At 28.8% G+C, this 18596-nt stretch overlaps 2 protein-coding genes across 8 annotated transcripts in view; both read left to right on the forward strand.

The window, feature by feature from the left end:
• Positions 1-18596, forward strand: part of LOC111685995 (longitudinals lacking protein, isoforms F/I/K/T) — a 171437-nt gene that overhangs the window by 73592 nt on the left and 79249 nt on the right. The window contains exons 6-7 of one of the 7 annotated variants that reach the window (XM_046955530.1): positions 4919-5263; positions 5429-8549. The exons of the other annotated variants lie outside the window; for them this stretch is intronic. Coding sequence (XP_046811486.1) covers positions 4919-5263; positions 5429-6762 — 1679 coding nt within the window. The 3' untranslated portion in view covers positions 6763-8549. Of the gene's footprint in view, positions 1-4918; positions 5264-5428; positions 8550-18596 lie in introns of those variants that run through there. 7 annotated transcript variants of the gene reach the window in all.
• Positions 12527-16864, forward strand: LOC124420966 (longitudinals lacking protein, isoforms A/B/D/L-like). The gene is made up of 2 exons (XM_046955538.1): positions 12527-13266; positions 15428-16864. Exon 2 carries the CDS (start codon positions 15487-15489, stop codon positions 16462-16464), a length of 978 nt encoding a protein of 325 aa, XP_046811494.1. The 5' UTR covers positions 12527-13266; positions 15428-15486; the 3' UTR covers positions 16465-16864.

Raw genomic sequence — 18596 nt, forward strand, 5'->3', positions numbered from 1 at the left:
TTTTCCATTTATATATTTTTGTTTAATTACTCCTCTTTAAAAAAAATCCTTCAAAAAGAAATATAAAAATGAATTTATATAATTTTTCCTTTTCAATGGTAAGCAATTTTACAATTATAATTTGTTTTCTTTAAAAATTTTATTTTTTTTAACACTTTTTTCAGTTAATTTTTTTCTTTATTTTAAATAGTTTGTTTTTTATTTGAAATATCCTCTTATGTAGTTATGTACTAAACAGAAAATTAGTTAAAATATTTAATTACAAACTAGAGTTGTTCTCAAACTAAAATGTTATTATAATATCTACTAAAGAAAGAGAGTGAGAATTTTGCTAATCCATTCTTTTGGTTTCTTATAAATATTCAAACTTTGTCCGTCTGTTAGTTGTGCTTAACATTTCAGAAGTCCAAGTTGTCGTCTGTAGCCAAATTATAGATCAAGCGTGCTAATGGAAGTTATGTCCTTGAACTGATGGGAATTGATAAAAACTATGCAACGATTGATTTAAAACAAGTAGTATAGTTAAAACTATACACCAGACTATAGTCTGATCAATAAACTTGACTATAAACAAGGCTATAGTTTGGTCTATAGTCATGACTATAAGCCAGAATATATTCTGATCTTAAGTCTTGACTATTAACCAGATTAAAGTCTGATCTATAGTCTTGACTATAAACAACACTATAGTCTGATATATAGTCTTGACTATAAACCAGACTATAGTCTGATCTATAGTCTTGACTATAAACCACACTATAGTCTAATCTATAGTCTTGACTATAAACCAGATTATAATCTGACCTATAGTCTTAACTATAAACCAGACTATAGTCTGATCTGTAGTCTTGACTATAAACCACAATATAGTCTGATCTATAGTTTTGACTATAAACCAGACTATAGTCTGATCTATAGTCTTAACTATAAACCAGACTATAGTCTGATCTATAGTCTTAACTATAAACCAGACTATAGTCTGATCTATAGTCTTGACTATAAACCAGACTATAGTCTGATGTATAGTCTTGACTATAAACCAGACTATAGTCTGATCTATAGTCTTGACTATAACCCAAACTATAGTCTGATCTATAGCCTTGACTATAAACCAGACTATAGTCTGATCTATAGTCTTGACTATAAATCAGACTATAGTCTGATCTATAGTCTTGACTATAAACAAGACTATAGTCTGATCTACAGTCTTGACTATAAACCAGACTATAGTCTAATCTATATTCTTGACTATAAACCAGACTATAGTCTGATCTATAGTCTTGACTATAAGCCAGACTATAATCTGATCTATAGTCTTGACTATAAACCAGACTATAGTCTGATCTATAGTCTTGACTATAAACCAGACTATAGTCTGATCTATAGTCTTGACTATAAACCAGACTATAGTCTGATCTATAGTCTTGACTATAAACCAGACAATAGTCTTGACTATAAACCAGACTATAGTCTGATCTATAGTCTTGACTATAAACCAGACTATAGTCTGATTTATATTCTTGACTTTAAACCAGACTATAGTCTGATCTATAGTCTTGACTATAAACTAGATTATAGTCTAATCTATAGTCTTGACTATAAACCAGACTTATATCTGATCTATAGTCTTCACTATAAACCACACTGTCCGATATAAAGTCTTGACTATAATCTAAACTAAATTTGATCTGTGTTCTTGACATTAACCCCGACTATAGTTGATCTGTCAAATTCTTCACTATAAGCTAGATTATAGGTTGATCAACACTTTTGCTTATAAACCTTATAAGGCCATAGTCTGGACTGTAAACCAGACTATACTTTGATATGATGCTTAGATTATATAGAACACTGTAGTCTAAAATGTAATCTTAACTATAAAGCAAACTGTAGTTAGATCTGTAGGCTTGACTGGGGAACTCAAATTAAACCAAAAAGGATTTTAGTGTTGACTTATAGTTCTTATATAGAGTTTTGATTTAATTACTTTTAAAGCTTTATGTTTTTTCTCTAATTTATTGCAATTATTATTGTAAACCATATACTCCTCATTAGAAATTTGCTTTTAAACCGTTAAGCTATCATTTCATAAAATTTTTCTAATTTAAAACAATCTCCATTAAAAATCAACAACTACAACTATTTTAAAGCCATAAAAAATACTTGGTGTTAGTTGCTATTTTTATATATTTTAAGATAATTGATTGAGAAGGCTTTTAACTATTGCTAAATAAAAGTTCATATTTTTTTGTTAAAAAGTTTAATATAATTTTTCTTAAAATAGTTTTATTTTGTATGAAACTTTTCTTTAAATTAGCTAAAATTGTTTATAAGTTAATTTAAAATGTTTTTAGCTTTGTTTTTGTTTTATTATATTTTTTAATAATTTATTTATAATTTTATTATAATTTTTACTAAAAAATGTTTTACAATTTTTTATTTAAAAACTTATATTTCTCAACACTTTCCATTAACCTATTTTATATTTTTTTTTTCTTTCTCTTCCCCTTTGATGTGTGCTCTGTATATGCTGTTTGCGTTCAGAAAACTATTGGACCATATCGGTGAAATCGGTGACTTCCCTAAATAACATTGCTTTGGAGGAAATAAAACAGAAAAAAATTAAAAGAAATAATACATCATCAGCAGCAACAACAACCAGACATTCACCTTCTACACGTGCCAGTCTAAATAATAACAATAACAATACAACAGATCTTCTTAATGATTCCAATGTTACCACATATAACATCTCTACATCTAGTCCCAGAGCTAGTAATTCTCCACATGTCTGTCCACGCTGTGATAAGGTTTATACGTATAAAAAGAATTTATCACGTCATTTACGTTTCGAATGTGGTATTTTGCCTCAAGAGAAATGTCCCTATTGTGGTTATCTAACAAGATATAAACATAGTCTTAATGTTCATGTCAGGACCCAACATCCAGAATATTATAATATACAGAATAAGTCTTAAAAAATTGGGGAATTAGTGGTGACCGAGCTATTGGAAAGAATAGGAACTTGAATAAGAAAGAAAACAGAAAAAACAAAACATGTTATTTATAGGTTCAGGGATTTGAGAAATCGGATTAGGTTGTTGTAGTTTAAGTCTTTAGTTTCGACTATAAACCGGACTTATAGCCTGCTCTATAGACTTGACTATAAGCTAGACCATAGTTTGATCCATAGTTTTGACTATTAACCAGACTATATTTGACTATAAACCAGACTATAGTCTGAACTATAGTGCTGATTATAAATCAGACTATAGTCTGATCTATAGTCTTGACTATAAATCAGACTATAGTCTGATCTATAGTCTTGACTATAAACCACACTATAGTCTGATCTATAGTCTTAACTATAAACCAGACTATAGTCTAAACTATAGTCTTGACTATAAACCAGACTATAGTCTAATCTATAGTCTTGACTATAAACCAGACTATTGTCTGATCTATAGTCTTGACTATAAACCAGACTATAGTCTGATCTATAGTCTTGACTATAAACCAGACTATAGTCTGACCAATAGTCTTGACTATAAACCAGACAATAGACTGATGTATAGTCTTGACTATAAACCAGACTATAGTCTGAAATATAGTCTTGACTATAATCCAGAATATAGTGTGATCTATAGTCTTGACTATAAACCAGACTATAGTCTGATCTTGACTATAAACCAGACTATAGTCTGATCTATAGTCTTGACTATAAAACAAGCTATAGTCTGATATATAGTCTTGACTGTAAACCAGACTATAGTCTGATCTATAGTCTTGACTATAAACCAAACTATAGTCTGATCAATAGTCTTGACTATAAACCAGACTATAGTCTGATTTATATTCTTGACTATAAACCAGACTATAGTCTGATTTAGAGTCTTGACTATAAACAGACTATAGTCTGATCTATAGTCAAGACTATAAACCAGACTATAGTCTGATCTCTAGTCTTGACTATAAACCAGACTATAGTCTGATCAATAGTCTTGACTATAAACCAGACTATAGTCTGATCAATAGTCTTGACTATAAACCAGACTATAGTCTGATCTATAGTCTTTACTATAAACCAGACTATAGTCTTGAATTTTAACCAGACTCTAGTCTGATTTATAGTCTTGACTATAAGACCGACTATTGTCCGATTTAGTTTGTTTTAAGATTGAATAAGATATAAGATTGATTTTGATTTCCTTAAAATATATATTAGAATATAATCTCTTGTTTCAGTTAAAGTTCTTCTGATATGAAATCCAATTTGAGTTGAAACTTTTTATCTAAATAAGATTTTTTAACTGCAGCTTATTATGATTTTATATTTATTATTAATTAAACTATATATTTTTTTGATCTCAGGTTTAAAAGCAAATACTAAAAACAAATGTCTTTAAGTCAGAAAATTACTTTAAAACCCTTTAATAATGTCTAACAGGTAAGATTGTAATATACAGTTTTTTTAATGTAAAAAAACACACAATTAGTTTTTAATTAAATGAAAAAGAAAAATTATAATTGTTAAATAAAAATAAAGTTTAAAAAAAAACATTAAATAAGAAAATAATTTTTCCAACAAAATGTGTATTGATTTGTATGAAAAAAAACAAAACTATAAGTATTAAAAAACAAATTTTCTATAACAAATAAGTTTTTATGTTCAATAATGTTTTGTTAAGCTCAAACTAACTTAAAGGTTTAAGGGGTTTATGTATATGTTTTCCTTTTCTTTTTTTTTAATTTTATTTTTTTCTTATAACCAAAGGAAATTTGGCTTGCAAAAAAAACACTCTCTTCTTTATTATCTTTAAAACAAAAAGCAACAAAAAAAACTTTTCTTGTAAAACAAATTATATTGTATTGACGCTTTAATTAACTTTTAAACTTATATTTTTAAATTTATAATTAGTTAAACATGATAAGTCCGAACAGACCGACATTAACCCAGATGATTTTGAATTGGATGATTGTCTCCTGGAGAGTAATGACATAGTTATAACTCAAAATAAAGATGGTTTCATATTGCATGTTAAGAAATTGGGTAATATAACGACGGCCAAACTATCGTCACAGGATGAAGATCAAGTAGCAGCAGCTGCTGTTGCAGCCGCCACTGGGGGACATGTTCAACAGCAACAGCAGCAGCAGCAGTCATCTGCTCAAATTACCGAAATACATGAAGTTCAAGATGTTAAGCCTACATTTACTACTCTAACAACAAGTCCAGCGATAAAATTACCCTCCTCGGAATGTGGTAAGTTGTTAAGAATGTTTTCTATTTAAGAATTTTGAAATTATGTTAAAAATTTTAAAGAAAGATTTTCGAAAGACCATTCAAAAAACACAACCTTTTTAAAATAAACACGTTTCTCCTAGTTTTTTATACTAATTCCTATTTTTGTTTAATTTTTCTCTATAGAATTAATCAACTTAAAGAAAATCATACCAGCATCCACAACAATTTCCACACATCATCCACATGCCACCATTATACAGACCCAACAAATACAACCGGCTCAATTGCAACAGCAGCATCAGCAACAACATCATCATCAACAGCAAACTCAACAATTACATGAAATTATACACCAACATCAGCAGCAAGAAACCCAACAGCAGCAGCATCAACAACATCACCAACAGCAGCAGCAACAACAACAACAACACCATCAACAGCAGCAACAACAGCAGCATCATCAATTACAACATCATCCCCAAGTACAAAGTATTGTTACCACCACACCCACAGCATCTGGAGCCCATTCACAAACGATCAGTCTAATGGGTTTACGCAATGTACAAATGACCGATCAAAAACCCTTGGTCTCACGTATTAAATATTCTCGAGGTAAAATCATAACACCCGCTACCGGTAGTGTACAAATTGTACAAACACACGATCCACAAACTCATGAAATCCCCGATGGTACTAAATACGAAATCAGTGAAATTGATTTGAATAATCCTCAGACTTCGGCGGCGATTATTAGTGATTTGGTGAAATATGCCGAAATAGATGATATAGAATTGCCGGATGGTACAAAAATCGGTATTGGTTTTGCACCCACCGAAATAACCGAACATATGCAGTCGGCGGGTACGACGGCTCAAATTACAACACTCGAACAAGATCCAAATTCACAACAACATCATCAAATGCAAACGCATCAAATGACTCAACAGCATCATCAGTTGCAAGCTCAAGTTCATCATATACAAGCCTCACCACAGCATCAACATGCACAGCATCATATAGTACAACAGCATCAACAACAGACCACAACACATGTTGTACATCATCAGCAATTGCATTTACAAGAACAAGATGATAACACTACCAGTGTAGAGGCCATACTGCCCGATGGCATAACAGTGCATGAACAGCCTACAATAACCAAAAGCTATACCATCTTAACGGCAAGACCACTTAAAACCGAATCATCACATGACCTCAGCGAACTAACACATCCCTCGGCTACCACCTATGAACTATCGCTAAGTGATTCTTCATTGGGTCCCAACGATGAACGGGGTGATGAATCGAAATATGTTTGCCGTCATTGTGGCAAGAAATATCGTTGGAAATCCACCCTAAGACGTCATGAAAATGTTGAATGTGGTGGCAAGGAACCCTGTCATCCATGTCCCTATTGTTCGTATAAGGCCAAACAGCGCGGTAATTTGGGTGTACATGTGCGTAAACATCATCCGGATAAACCACAATTAGAGAGTAAACGTGGTCGTAAAATTTAAGGTGGATGGAGTAGAATGTAGTGAGTGAAAGTTTCAGTGAGTGATTGATTGTTTATTTTCACGTGAGTAGATAAATTTACTTTATTTTAATTTCTTTTTTTTAAGTTTTTTTCTTGCAATTGACTGTAACAACTTTTATGTTAATGTTTTAAATTCCTCATGGTTTCAATTTTAAAGGGAATCAATAATTTTCTTCTCTGGATTAGTATAAAGTCTGAGCTAAAGATTATTCTATAGTCTTTAGTGTGAACTTTAGATCAGTCTAAAGTTTGATTTATATAAAAGTTTATAATCTGTTCAATAGAGCATCACTGATCTTAGGAGAGTCTGGTCCTCAGATCAGTCTATAATCTGGTCTATGAATTAGACTATAAATATGTCAATAGTCTGATCAAGATATAGTCTATTTATCAGTCTATAGATTAGTATATAATCAGTCCTTTTAGTCGGTGTGTATAGTGTGTTCTATAGATCAGTCTACAGTCTGGTCCCCAGATCAGTCTGATCAATCTGTTTCTATAGATCAGACTATAGATAAGGCAATAGTCTGATCAAAATATAGTCTGGTCTATAGATTAGTCTACAATCAGGCCTTTTAGTCGGTACTATGGATTAGCTTATATATTAGTTTATGGACTACGGATCAGTCTATAGATAATTCAATATTCTGATCATAAATCAGTCTATAGTCTTGTCTACGAATCAGTCTATAGTAATATCTCTAGATTAGTCTACAGTATCTATAGATCTGTGTATTGCTATAGATCAGTCTATAGATCGGTCTTCAGGTTAGTCTACAGGTCAGTCTATGGTTTGGGTATAGTCTGGTTCATATATTAGAATATAATCTGGTCTATGGGTCTATAGATTATTCTGTACGGTCAATAATCTGCTTCAGACTGTATTCTCATCATATGAATCTGGTCTGTCTATGGTATTTTCCATCTATAGATCTGTCAGTGGTCTAGTCTATAAATCAGTTTATATAGATCAGTTTATGGTTTGATCTGTAGATTTGTTTATGATCTGCTTTATAGATCAGTCTATGGATTTGTCTTTAGTCTTCTGTTCTAAACATCCGTTGCGCAATTTACGCGTATTTAATAATTCTTATAGATCATACATTAGTCTATTGTCTGATTTATAGATCAGTTAATAATTTAGTTTTTGGTCTGGTATATAGATCAGTCTATATATTAGTTTATAATCTGATTTATAGATCAGGCAATGGATGAGTTTTTGGTCAGGTATAGATCAGTTTATGGTCTGATCTATTGATCAGTTTATAGTCTCTGATCTATAGATCAGTTAATAGTCTGGTCTATAGATCAGTTTATATTCTTGTCTATAGATCAGTTTATAGTCTGGTTTATAGATCAGTTTATGGTCTAGATAGATCAGTTCATAATCTGGTGTGTAGATCAGTTTAAAGTCTTATCTACAGATCAGTTTATGATTTAGTATATAGATCGGTCTATATGTCAATCTCTTACCTGGTTTATATATCAGTCTATGGATTAATCTTAATTCTGATCTATACATCCGTTGCGCAAGTATTTATTAATTTCAAGGATTCTTTAATCCCTTGATTCCCTTTTCTTTTTAACAATTCATTTTCCCAGAGAGAAATGAATCCCTTATTAATACCTTAAAATCAATTACTATTTCTTAAATCTTTCATTATGGGCTCAAATTATTATCAATTGCTATTTTTATAAAATAGTAGAATTTTTTTTAAAATCTTCCCTTTAATTTTCCTTCCTTTTAAATTCAATAAATGCTTTTTAAGTTAATTTTCTTTTAGTTATTAGTTAAAAAAAACACATTTGTTTATTTTTGTTGTTTTAATTATTGATTTATTTTACATATATATAATTTAACTATTAAACTGTTATTTGTTTAAAAAACTTCATTTTTTTTTTTTTTAATATTATTAACAAACTTTAAGTTATAATTAACAGAAAAAAAGAACGGAATGTAATTTTGAAAATTACTCTTTAATCTTCAAGTTTCTTTCTATTTTTTATGAAAAAATTAAAAAATAAAACAAAATGTGCAAATAATATACATATAAATAAATTTTATATATATTTTCATTTTATGAAAACAAAACAAAAAAAAAAAAAAACATAAATAAAAAATATAGATTTTACTAAATAAGATTTTATGTGCAAAATATACAAAAAATAATTATATATGAAAAAAAAACATGTGTGAAAAAAAGAACAAAAAAAAAAAAAACAATTTTAAAGAAAAATTTACTTTATATATATTTTTAAAAATAGTAAGCAGCTTTAAAACGTGTAATTTTAAACAAAAAAATGTTTTGCTTAATTTAGAAAATTATTCAAACATATAAATTTTTATTTTAAAGAAAATCAAATAACATAAATTTTGCAATTTTTTTAAATCTGTTTTAGTTTGTTTTTAAAAAAGTCATACGTTTGAGAGTCTATAGATCAGTCTATAGTCCGGTTTATACATCATTCTATGGTCTGGTCAGGTTTATATATCAGTATTCTGGTCTATCGATCAGTCTGTATTCTGGTCTATAGATCAGTTTATAATCTGGTCTACAGATAAGAGTATTGATCAGTCAATAGTCTTGTTTATAGATGATTTATTTGTCTTTTCTATAGATCAATCTGTAGCCTTATCTCTAGATCAATCCATTTTATAGATCACTCTAAGATCTTGTCTATAGATCAATCTATAGTCTATTCAATAGATCAGTTTATAGTCTGGCCAATTAATCAGTCTATAGTCTGGTCTATAGATAAAAGGATAGATCAGTCTAAGGTTTGATCTATAGATCTCTCTTTAGTGTGATCAATAGATCAGTTTGGTCTATAGATCAGTCTGTATTCTTGTCTATAGATCAGTCTATATTCTGGTCTATATATAAGAGTATAGATCAGTCAATAGTCTGGTTTATAATGATTTATTTGTCTTTACTAATTGATCATTTTATAGTCTGGTCTATAGATAAAAGGATAGATCAGTCTAAGGTTTGATTTATAGATCTTTCTTTAGTCTGATCAATAGATCAGTTCGGTCTATAGATCAGTCTGTATTCTGGTCTATAGATCAGTCTATATTCTGGTCTATATATAAGAGTATAGATCAGTCAATAGTCTGGTTTATAATGATTTATTTGTCTTTACTATAGATCAGTCTATAGTCTTTATCTATAGATCGTTCTATATTCTTGTCTATAGATTAGTCTATATAACAGATTATTCATTAGTACCTTCTATAGATTAGTTTGCAGTTTGCTGTATAGATCGTTTTTTACTCTAGGCTATAGATTAGTTTGCAGTCTGGTCTGGTTTATAGATCAGCCTATAGTCTGCTCTATAGATAAGAGTACAGATCAGTCTTTAGTCTAGTCTATACATCAGTCTGCAGTCTGTTGAATAGATCATTGTTTAATCTGTTCCATAGATCAAAATGTAGTCTGCTTTATAGATCAATCTATAGTCTGTTCTATAGATCTATCTGTAGTGTATTCTATAGTCTAGTCTATAAATCAATCGTTTGTCTGTTCTATGAATCGGTCAATAGATCAATATACAGATAAATCTATTGTCTGTTGTGTGAATCAGTCTACAGATCAGGATGTAGATCAGTTTTTAAAGCAGTCAACAGATCAGTATATAGATAAGTCGATTGTTTGTTCAATGAATCGTTCAATAGATCAGTAAACAGATACGTTTCTTGTCTGTTCAATGAATCATTTTATAAATCAGTCTATAATATGTCCTATGAATCAGTCTATAGATCAATCTATTTTCTGTTCTATGAATCCTTCTATAGATCAGTATATAATCTGTTTTATATACAATACTTTTGTTGATTAAACAATTCTCGGAATTTTCGTGATCGTAAAAAAATTCTCTTTCAAACAAAAATAAAAACTAAAACAGATTTGTTTAACAGAGATTGTCCGAACTTTCTTATTCTTTATTTAAAAAAGAAAAATATCAAATTAAAAAAAATCTATAAATGTATGTAGTAGATCGTAAATTGAAATAAAAAAAATGTATAAAGAAACCGAAATATATAGAAAAAAACAAATTAGAAAAAAGTTGTAATTTTTATAGAAAAAAAATAAAAAATTAAATGTAAATGAGGCTTCTTTAAAACGGTTACAAAATTTTGTTTAAATATTATTTTAATTTGAAGAAAAAAAACTATTGAAAATTTGAGGTTAAACACGAAATGACATTTTTCGCAAATTTAAAGTAAGAAAAAAATTGTCCTTAATATTTCTTAAAAAAAAAAAAAAACAATTAGTAAACAAATGTTCAAATTAATTTTCTTTTTTTTATATAAATGTAGTTTATAGTTTAATGAAAAATTATTTTTGTAAAATACACAAAATTTTATAGTTTTTAAATATTTCCATTAAAATAATTTACATAAATAAATAATAAAAGTGTTTCTCTAAAAATAAATAAAAAAAAATAACAGCACAAGTTACACTGAACAAAAAAATTCATAAAAAAATTTAAATTAAAAAATATTATTTTTAATTTTAAACATTAAAAAAAATATAAAAAAATAAAAAAATCAATACTTTGTAAAAATCCTTTAATCCACAATAAAAATTAAAAAAAATAACAAAAAAACACACACCTACACACAATTTATTAAAAATTAAGCAAGTTAATAATAAAAATTTTTATTAGAATTTACTTTATAAATGTATAAAAAAAACAAAAACAAAGTATAAATCAATAAATAAAAAAATATATATAAAAATAAAAAGAAAAATTAATAAAAATTATTATAAAAAATATCAAGAGTTTTATTAAAAGTAAAAAAAAATAATAAATTTAAAAATTTTTTGTTGGTTTTCCTTTTTCATTTCATTTTATATCGAATTTATACTAATATATTTTTCTTTTATTTTTACAGGTTTGACAAGGATGTTAAATGGCATGCGGATTCAAGGGGAAGAACTGTAGATCAGTTTGATCTAAAGATCAATTTGAGTCTAGTTAATACAGTAATCTATAGTTTGATCTTTAGCTCAGCCTGTAGTTTCATCTATAGATCAGTCTTGTGCTTGATTTAGAGATAGGTCTATAGGTTGATCTGTAGATCGGTCTATTGTCTGGTCTTTAGATCTTTAGATAGTTCATAATCTGGTCTATAGATCATTTTTATTCTTTAGTCAGATCTATATATCACTCTCTAGTCTTGTCTATAGATTAGCATCTTGTCTATAGTCTGGTCTATAGATCAGTATTTAGTCTGGTCTATAGATAAGTCTTTAGTCTGGTCTATAAATCAGTCTTTAGTCTGATCTATAGATCATTCTCTAGTCTGGTCTATAGATCAGTCTCTAGTCAAGTCTATAGGTCAGTCTCTAGTCTGGTCTATAGATCAGTCTCTAAACTGTTCTATAGATTAGTCTCTAGTCTGGTCTATATATCAGTCTCTAATCTGGTCCATAGATCAGTCTCTAGTCTGGTCTATAGATCAGTCTCTAGTCTGGTCTGTAGATCAGTCTCTAGTCTGGTCTATAGATCAGTCTCTAGTCTGGTCTATAGATCAGTCTCTAGTCTGGTTTATAGATCAGTCTCTAGTCTGGTCTATAGATCAGTCTCTAGTCTGGTCTATAGATCAGTCTCTAGTCTGGTCTATAGATCAGTCTCTAGTCTGGTCTATAGATCAGTCTCTAGTCTGGTCTATAGATCAGTCTCTAGTCTGGTCTATAGATCAGTCTCTAGTCTGGTCTATAGATCAGTCTCTAGTCTGGTCTATAGATCAGTCTCTAGTCTGGTCTATACATCATTTTCTATGTAATCTGGTCTATAGTCCATAGTCTTGTCTTTATATCAAACTGTAATTAGACAATGTTATGTTCTATATATCAGTTTATAGATCAGTCTATATTCTGCTCTGGTTTTTAGATCTACATTTTGTCTATTTATTTTGGTCTATAGAAGGGTTTATAGACTGGTCTATAGATTAATCTATAATCTTAAAATCATTCTACAATGGGGTCTATAGATCCGGCTCTGCATATTTTGGTGTGTAGATCAGTCTATATTCCGGTTTATAGATCAGTCTACCTATAATTTGATCTTAAGATCAGCCTATAGTCTGGTCTATAGATAAGTCTATGATTTTGTCTATAGATCTTTCTATAGTCTGGTCTTCAGATCAATCTATAGTCTGGTTTTTAGATCAGGCTATGTTCTTGCCAATAGACAATAGATCATTCTATGTTCTCGTCTATAGCGTGGTTTACAAATCAATCTATGCTCTAAACCACAAATCAGTTTACAGTTTGGCCTACAGATCACACCATGATCGCCAATATTTTGAGATATATATTTTCTCCCCATTCACTAAATATTCTTTCACTAATATATTTCTCTTTTTTCTAGGTTGCCTGGAAGCTAAACAGCAGCACTCTCAACATCTTAAACTTCTAAGGGACAACATGTAAAAAAGGGCAACTGTAACTATACGCCTAATGGAAGAGGAATTGTAATTTATATTTTATTTATTTTTTATAATTTTTTTCTTTATATTTCCCCCCTCCGATTTGTTTATGTTTTTTTTTATTTTTTTCTAAACACAACTAAAACACACTTTTTGAAAAAAATTAAACTTAAAAAAATCTTAAAAAATTTTTAAACAAAATTCGAATTTTTTTAAGTTTTATTTGTTAACAAAAAAATGTGTTTTAATTTTAGCAAACCAAAAATTTTTTTAACTGTGTGCCGCTACCTTTTTTCCCAACCTCACATATCCTTTAGCCTTTTTATCCCCTTTAAAAAAAGTGCAAAAGAAACTTAATTATACGTCAATTATTTAATTCCCTTTTTTAATTTTTCTTTTTTTTTACCAAAAAAAAAAATACACCATATTTTACAATTAAAACGTGTTTTTCTTTGTTGTTTTTCTTTTAATTTGAAATTATTTCAATTTGTTTTATTCTTTATTTTTTTGTATATAAATTGCTTGCTTTTTTTTAAGAAAAAAGAAAATTAGTTACAAAAAGTAATTCCGCTTTTTAATTTGAAATTTAATTATCATTATTTTTTTTAAATTCATTTTTAAAAGAAAAACCAAACTCATTTTTATTGTAAATTTTTATTGCTTTTATATATTAAAAAAATGCATTTCATTGAAATGGGGAAATTAGTTTAGAATCCTAAAGCAGAAAAGTAAGTTTAAATTGAAACAAAGTTTATTAAGTCTTTAATATTTTGCCATCTATCTTACTTTTCTGCTTAATTTTCTTTTTCCCTTTTTTCCCCATTGGCTTTTTTTTATCATTTTTCATTTTGCTCATTTTCATGCTTATTCTCATCTCTCTCTAATTTCATTCATTCATTCCATCATCTTTTCATTCATAATTAGTTAAAAAATTATTGTTTATATAATTTTATATGTTTAATTGGCGTTGGCATTAAAACAATTATAATTAATTTAATTTCCCCTTCTAAACAAATAATTAACCGAAAAAAGTTGCTTAAAGTTTTTTTTAATATAATTTTGTTTTACCCAAAAGAAAAAAAATTACAAAATATTTTCAAAATTTTTAACAGAAATTAAGAAATGCAGATCAATTGATAATCTCAGCTATAGATCAGTCTATAGTCTTGGCTATAGAACAGTATAAAGTTTTGACAATAGATTAGTTTATAGTCTTAACTATAGATTACTCTTGAACTATAGATTAGTCCTGAATATATAAAAGCCTATAGTCTAGACTTTAGAACATTCTTAACCATAGATCTATCTATAATCTTGACCATAGATCTATATATAGGCTTGACTATAAATTGGTCTATAGGCTTTACTATAGATCAGTCTATATTCTTTACTATAGATCAGTCTATAGTCTTGACTTTAGATCAGTCTATAGTCTTGACTATAGATCAGTCTATAGTCTTGACTATAGATCAGTCTATAGTCTTGACTATAGATCAGTCTATAGCCTTGACTATAGATCAGTCTATAGTCTTGACTATAGATCAGTCTATAGCCTTGACTATAGATTAGTAGAGTAGTCTATATCTTGACAGTAGATCAGTCTATAGTCTTGACTAAAGATTAGTCTGTAGTCTTGACTATATATAAGTCAGTAGTCTTGACTATAGATTAGTCTTTAGAATTGACTATAGATTAGTCTTTATTATTGACTATAGATCAGTCTATTTTCTTGCCTATTGATCAGTCTTGAGTCTTGACTACAGGCATTAGATCAGTAGATCAGTCTATAGTCTTGACTATAGATCAGTCTATAGTCTTGACTATAGATCAGTCTACAGTCTTGACTATAGATTAGTCTGTTGAATGATCTGTGATTTTAATATTTTGTAATTTTTTTTTCAAATTATTTTTTTTTATTGTTTCATTTTTTTTAATTTAAGTATTTGTCCTTTAAGTTTTTATATTTTATTTTTATTTATTGTGTTTCTTTTTTTCTTTTTTCCTTCTTCTTTTTTTTTAATTTGTGTTTATTAATTATTGAAAAAAAAATACAACAACCAAAACCAACACTACTACAAAAACAACGTGGGATTAAAAAAAATTACGTTAAAAAATCTAAAAAAAATAAAACAAAAACTTTTAATTTTTTTAATTGCAAAATGGATTTTTATTATAAAAAAATATATATATAAACACAAATCTACAGATTTAAGTATTACACGTATAGCGGGTCTAACTTGGAATGAATGGAATGCCCGTTTGGCTATGCCTTTAGTAACACAGCTACGTGAAGGTGTACATCCTTTAGTATTTCCAACCGATTTAAGTATGGAAAAGGGTATTGGTGTTGGCAATGGTGTGGGCGTTTCTAAGGATATATGTAAAATTGAACGTAAATCACCGATTAAACGACCATCCCTTTTGGCTTCACCCACACCCTCTAATAATGATTTAAACGAACAGGGGGCTACGAGTACCCCATTGAATTGTTCGTCGGCCAGTGATAAAGATAAAACACCACAAACAAGTGGCAGTGGTGGTGGTGGTGAAAAAATTAAACATTTCACCGAGGAAGAGGCTACGGTGTTAATGTTAAAAGCAGCTGCCGAAAAATCAGCTCAAGCTGCAGCGGCGGCAGCCAATAATAGTGGTAATCTCAGTGATAACAGTTATACCGATGACAATACAACCGGTAATCTAAGTGGTGGTGGTAATGGACCCGGCTCCGGGGCCGATTATCACTCAGCCTTTGGTGATGTTAGTGGCGCAACGGGTATAAGTCTTAATATTTTAAATAGTATCAATGCCATGAGCAGTCTTATAAGTGGCGGAGCTGGCGGCAATGGTGGCCTTAGTTTAGCCAGTGCTGCAGCTTTGGGTGTGGGTGGCTCTGGCAATGGTGCTGGTCATCCTTGTCCAGAGTGTGGTCGTGTTTATAAGTTAAAATCATCATTGCGTAATCATCAAAAATGGGAATGTGGCAAGGAGCCACAATTTCAATGTCCCTTCTGTGTGTATAGGGCAAAACAGAAAATGCACATCGGTCGTCATATGGAACGTATGCATAAGGAGAAATTTTTCAAAATTGAAGATTTAAAAAGTTTCACCACTGCCACTGTAGGTGCTCAAATAGCTGGTTCTAGTGTAGGTGGCAGTGGTGGTGGTGGTGTGGGAGGTGGTGGTGTTAGTGGCGATGAATCATCATCTACAGCTGTAGCTGAATTACGTCAACATTTCTCGTAAGAATTAAATAGTTTTATCATTTTTCTTTTTTTAAGCAAATGATAAACAAAAAGGCAAGATTTATATATTAATATATATTTTTTATACAATTTTATTTTATTATTATTTTTTAAATTAATTTAAATTAGTTTTAAATTATTAAGTTTAGCAAGAAAGAGAGATTTTTTTTTAATATCAGGGAATATATAAATAATTTATTTTAAAGAATGAAAAAAACACGTATTAACAACAAAGTTATACAGAAATAATTCTGTAATTCTAAACTAAATGCAAATCTTTAAAGGAATATGTATATGCTGGGAAAGCTTTTATACATATTTGTTTTATTGTAAATACACTACAATTTTTTTTATATATAAACAAATAAAACCAACAATCAGGGTTCAATAGAAAAGAAATTTCTAATCACATTATAGCTGTTATAGGAAAAAACGAAAGAAATATGTGAAATATGGAAACAAGTGTGCCAAATTTTTTAAATTATTTTTTTTTTTAAATAATAATTGTTAAACCATAATTTATTTTATATATATTTTTTTACTGTAAACAATGCCCTCAAAAGACACAAAAACTTAAAAGAAAACTATTTTTTTTTTGTTTCTTTAAAAAAAATTCAACAATTCCCTAATGCCATTTATAATTCCAGCAAATTGTTAAATTTTACACTCTTTTTTTTAATAATAAACTTATATTTATATAAATACTTTGGCATTCCTCCTTAAAACTTAAAAGACAAAACCAACAAGACCTACAATAACTTTTGTAAAATGATATTCCAATTTTTTTTAATTTAATAATATTAATTAATATTATAATTATAGCAAATAAGTTACAATTCCCTGCCCTATAAGCTAAACATACGAAAGCCGGTTTTTCGATTTATGTTCTAACAAATTCGAATTTTTATTAATTTTTCACAAAATCCACAAAAGTCACAACAAAAAGCACAACAATTTTCTTTTTCTGAAAAAAAAAAACTTTTAAATTCCATAAATTACAACCTTAAAACCTATTGAAACATAATTCTCAGAGGATATTTTTTGAAAAACTTTAAAAGCTTTTGCAACATCAAAAAAAAAAACTTATATTTAGTTTTTTTTTTCATAATATAAAGGCAATATTATAGTTTTAGTTTTAATTAATTTTTATTATCATGGCTTAAATAATTTTAATTTATTTTAATTAATCTTTAATTAAAAAAAATGAAACAAATCCTCATAAATGCAACGAATTCAAATTAAGTGAAAAATATATAAAAATATTGATAACCAATCGAGTCATTAATTGAAAGTTAGTTAAAAAATAAATAGATTTATATGTTAAATGAAAATTAATAATCAATAATTAGTTAAACTATAAAGCAAGAGCAATAGATCAGTTTAAAGTCGGAGCTTTAACTCACTTTTGTGTCTAGAGTTGTCAATGGAATCAATCTAAAGTCTAGGCTAGAGATCAATCTATTGAGTTATCCATAGATCAATCTATTGTTTAGCCTATAGATCAGTTTGTAGTATATTCTATAGTCTTGACTATAGATCAATCTACAGTTTTGACTATAGATCAGTCTATAGTCTTAACTATAGATCAGTCTATAGTCTTGACTATAGATCAGTCTATAGTCTTGACTATAGATCAGTCTATAGTTTTGACTATATATCAGTCTATAGTCTTGACTATAGATCAGTCTATACTATAGATCAGTCTTGACTATAGATCAGTCTATAGTCTTGACTATAGATCAGTCTATAGTCTTGACTACAGATCAGTCAATAATCTAGACTATCGATCAGTCTATAGTTTAGACTTTAGAACGCTCTTGACTATAGATTAATTTATAGTCTTGACAATAGACCAATCTATATTCTTAACTATAGATCAGTCTATAGTCTTGACTATTGATCGGTCTGTAGTATTGACTATTGATCGGTCTGTAGTATTGACTATAGATCAGTCTATAGTCCTAACTATAGATCAGTATATAGTCTTGATTATAGATCAGTCTATAGTCTTGAATATAGAACAGTCAATAGTCTTGAATATAGATCAGCCTATAGTCTTGACTATTGATCAGTCTGTAGTATTGACTAGATCAGTCTTGACTATAATACAGTCTATAGTATTGGCTACAGAAC

The sequence above is a fragment of the Lucilia cuprina genome, chromosome 6 (assembly GCF_022045245.1).
Source record: "Lucilia cuprina isolate Lc7/37 chromosome 6, ASM2204524v1, whole genome shotgun sequence".
NCBI lineage: Eukaryota > Metazoa > Arthropoda > Insecta > Diptera > Calliphoridae > Lucilia > Lucilia cuprina.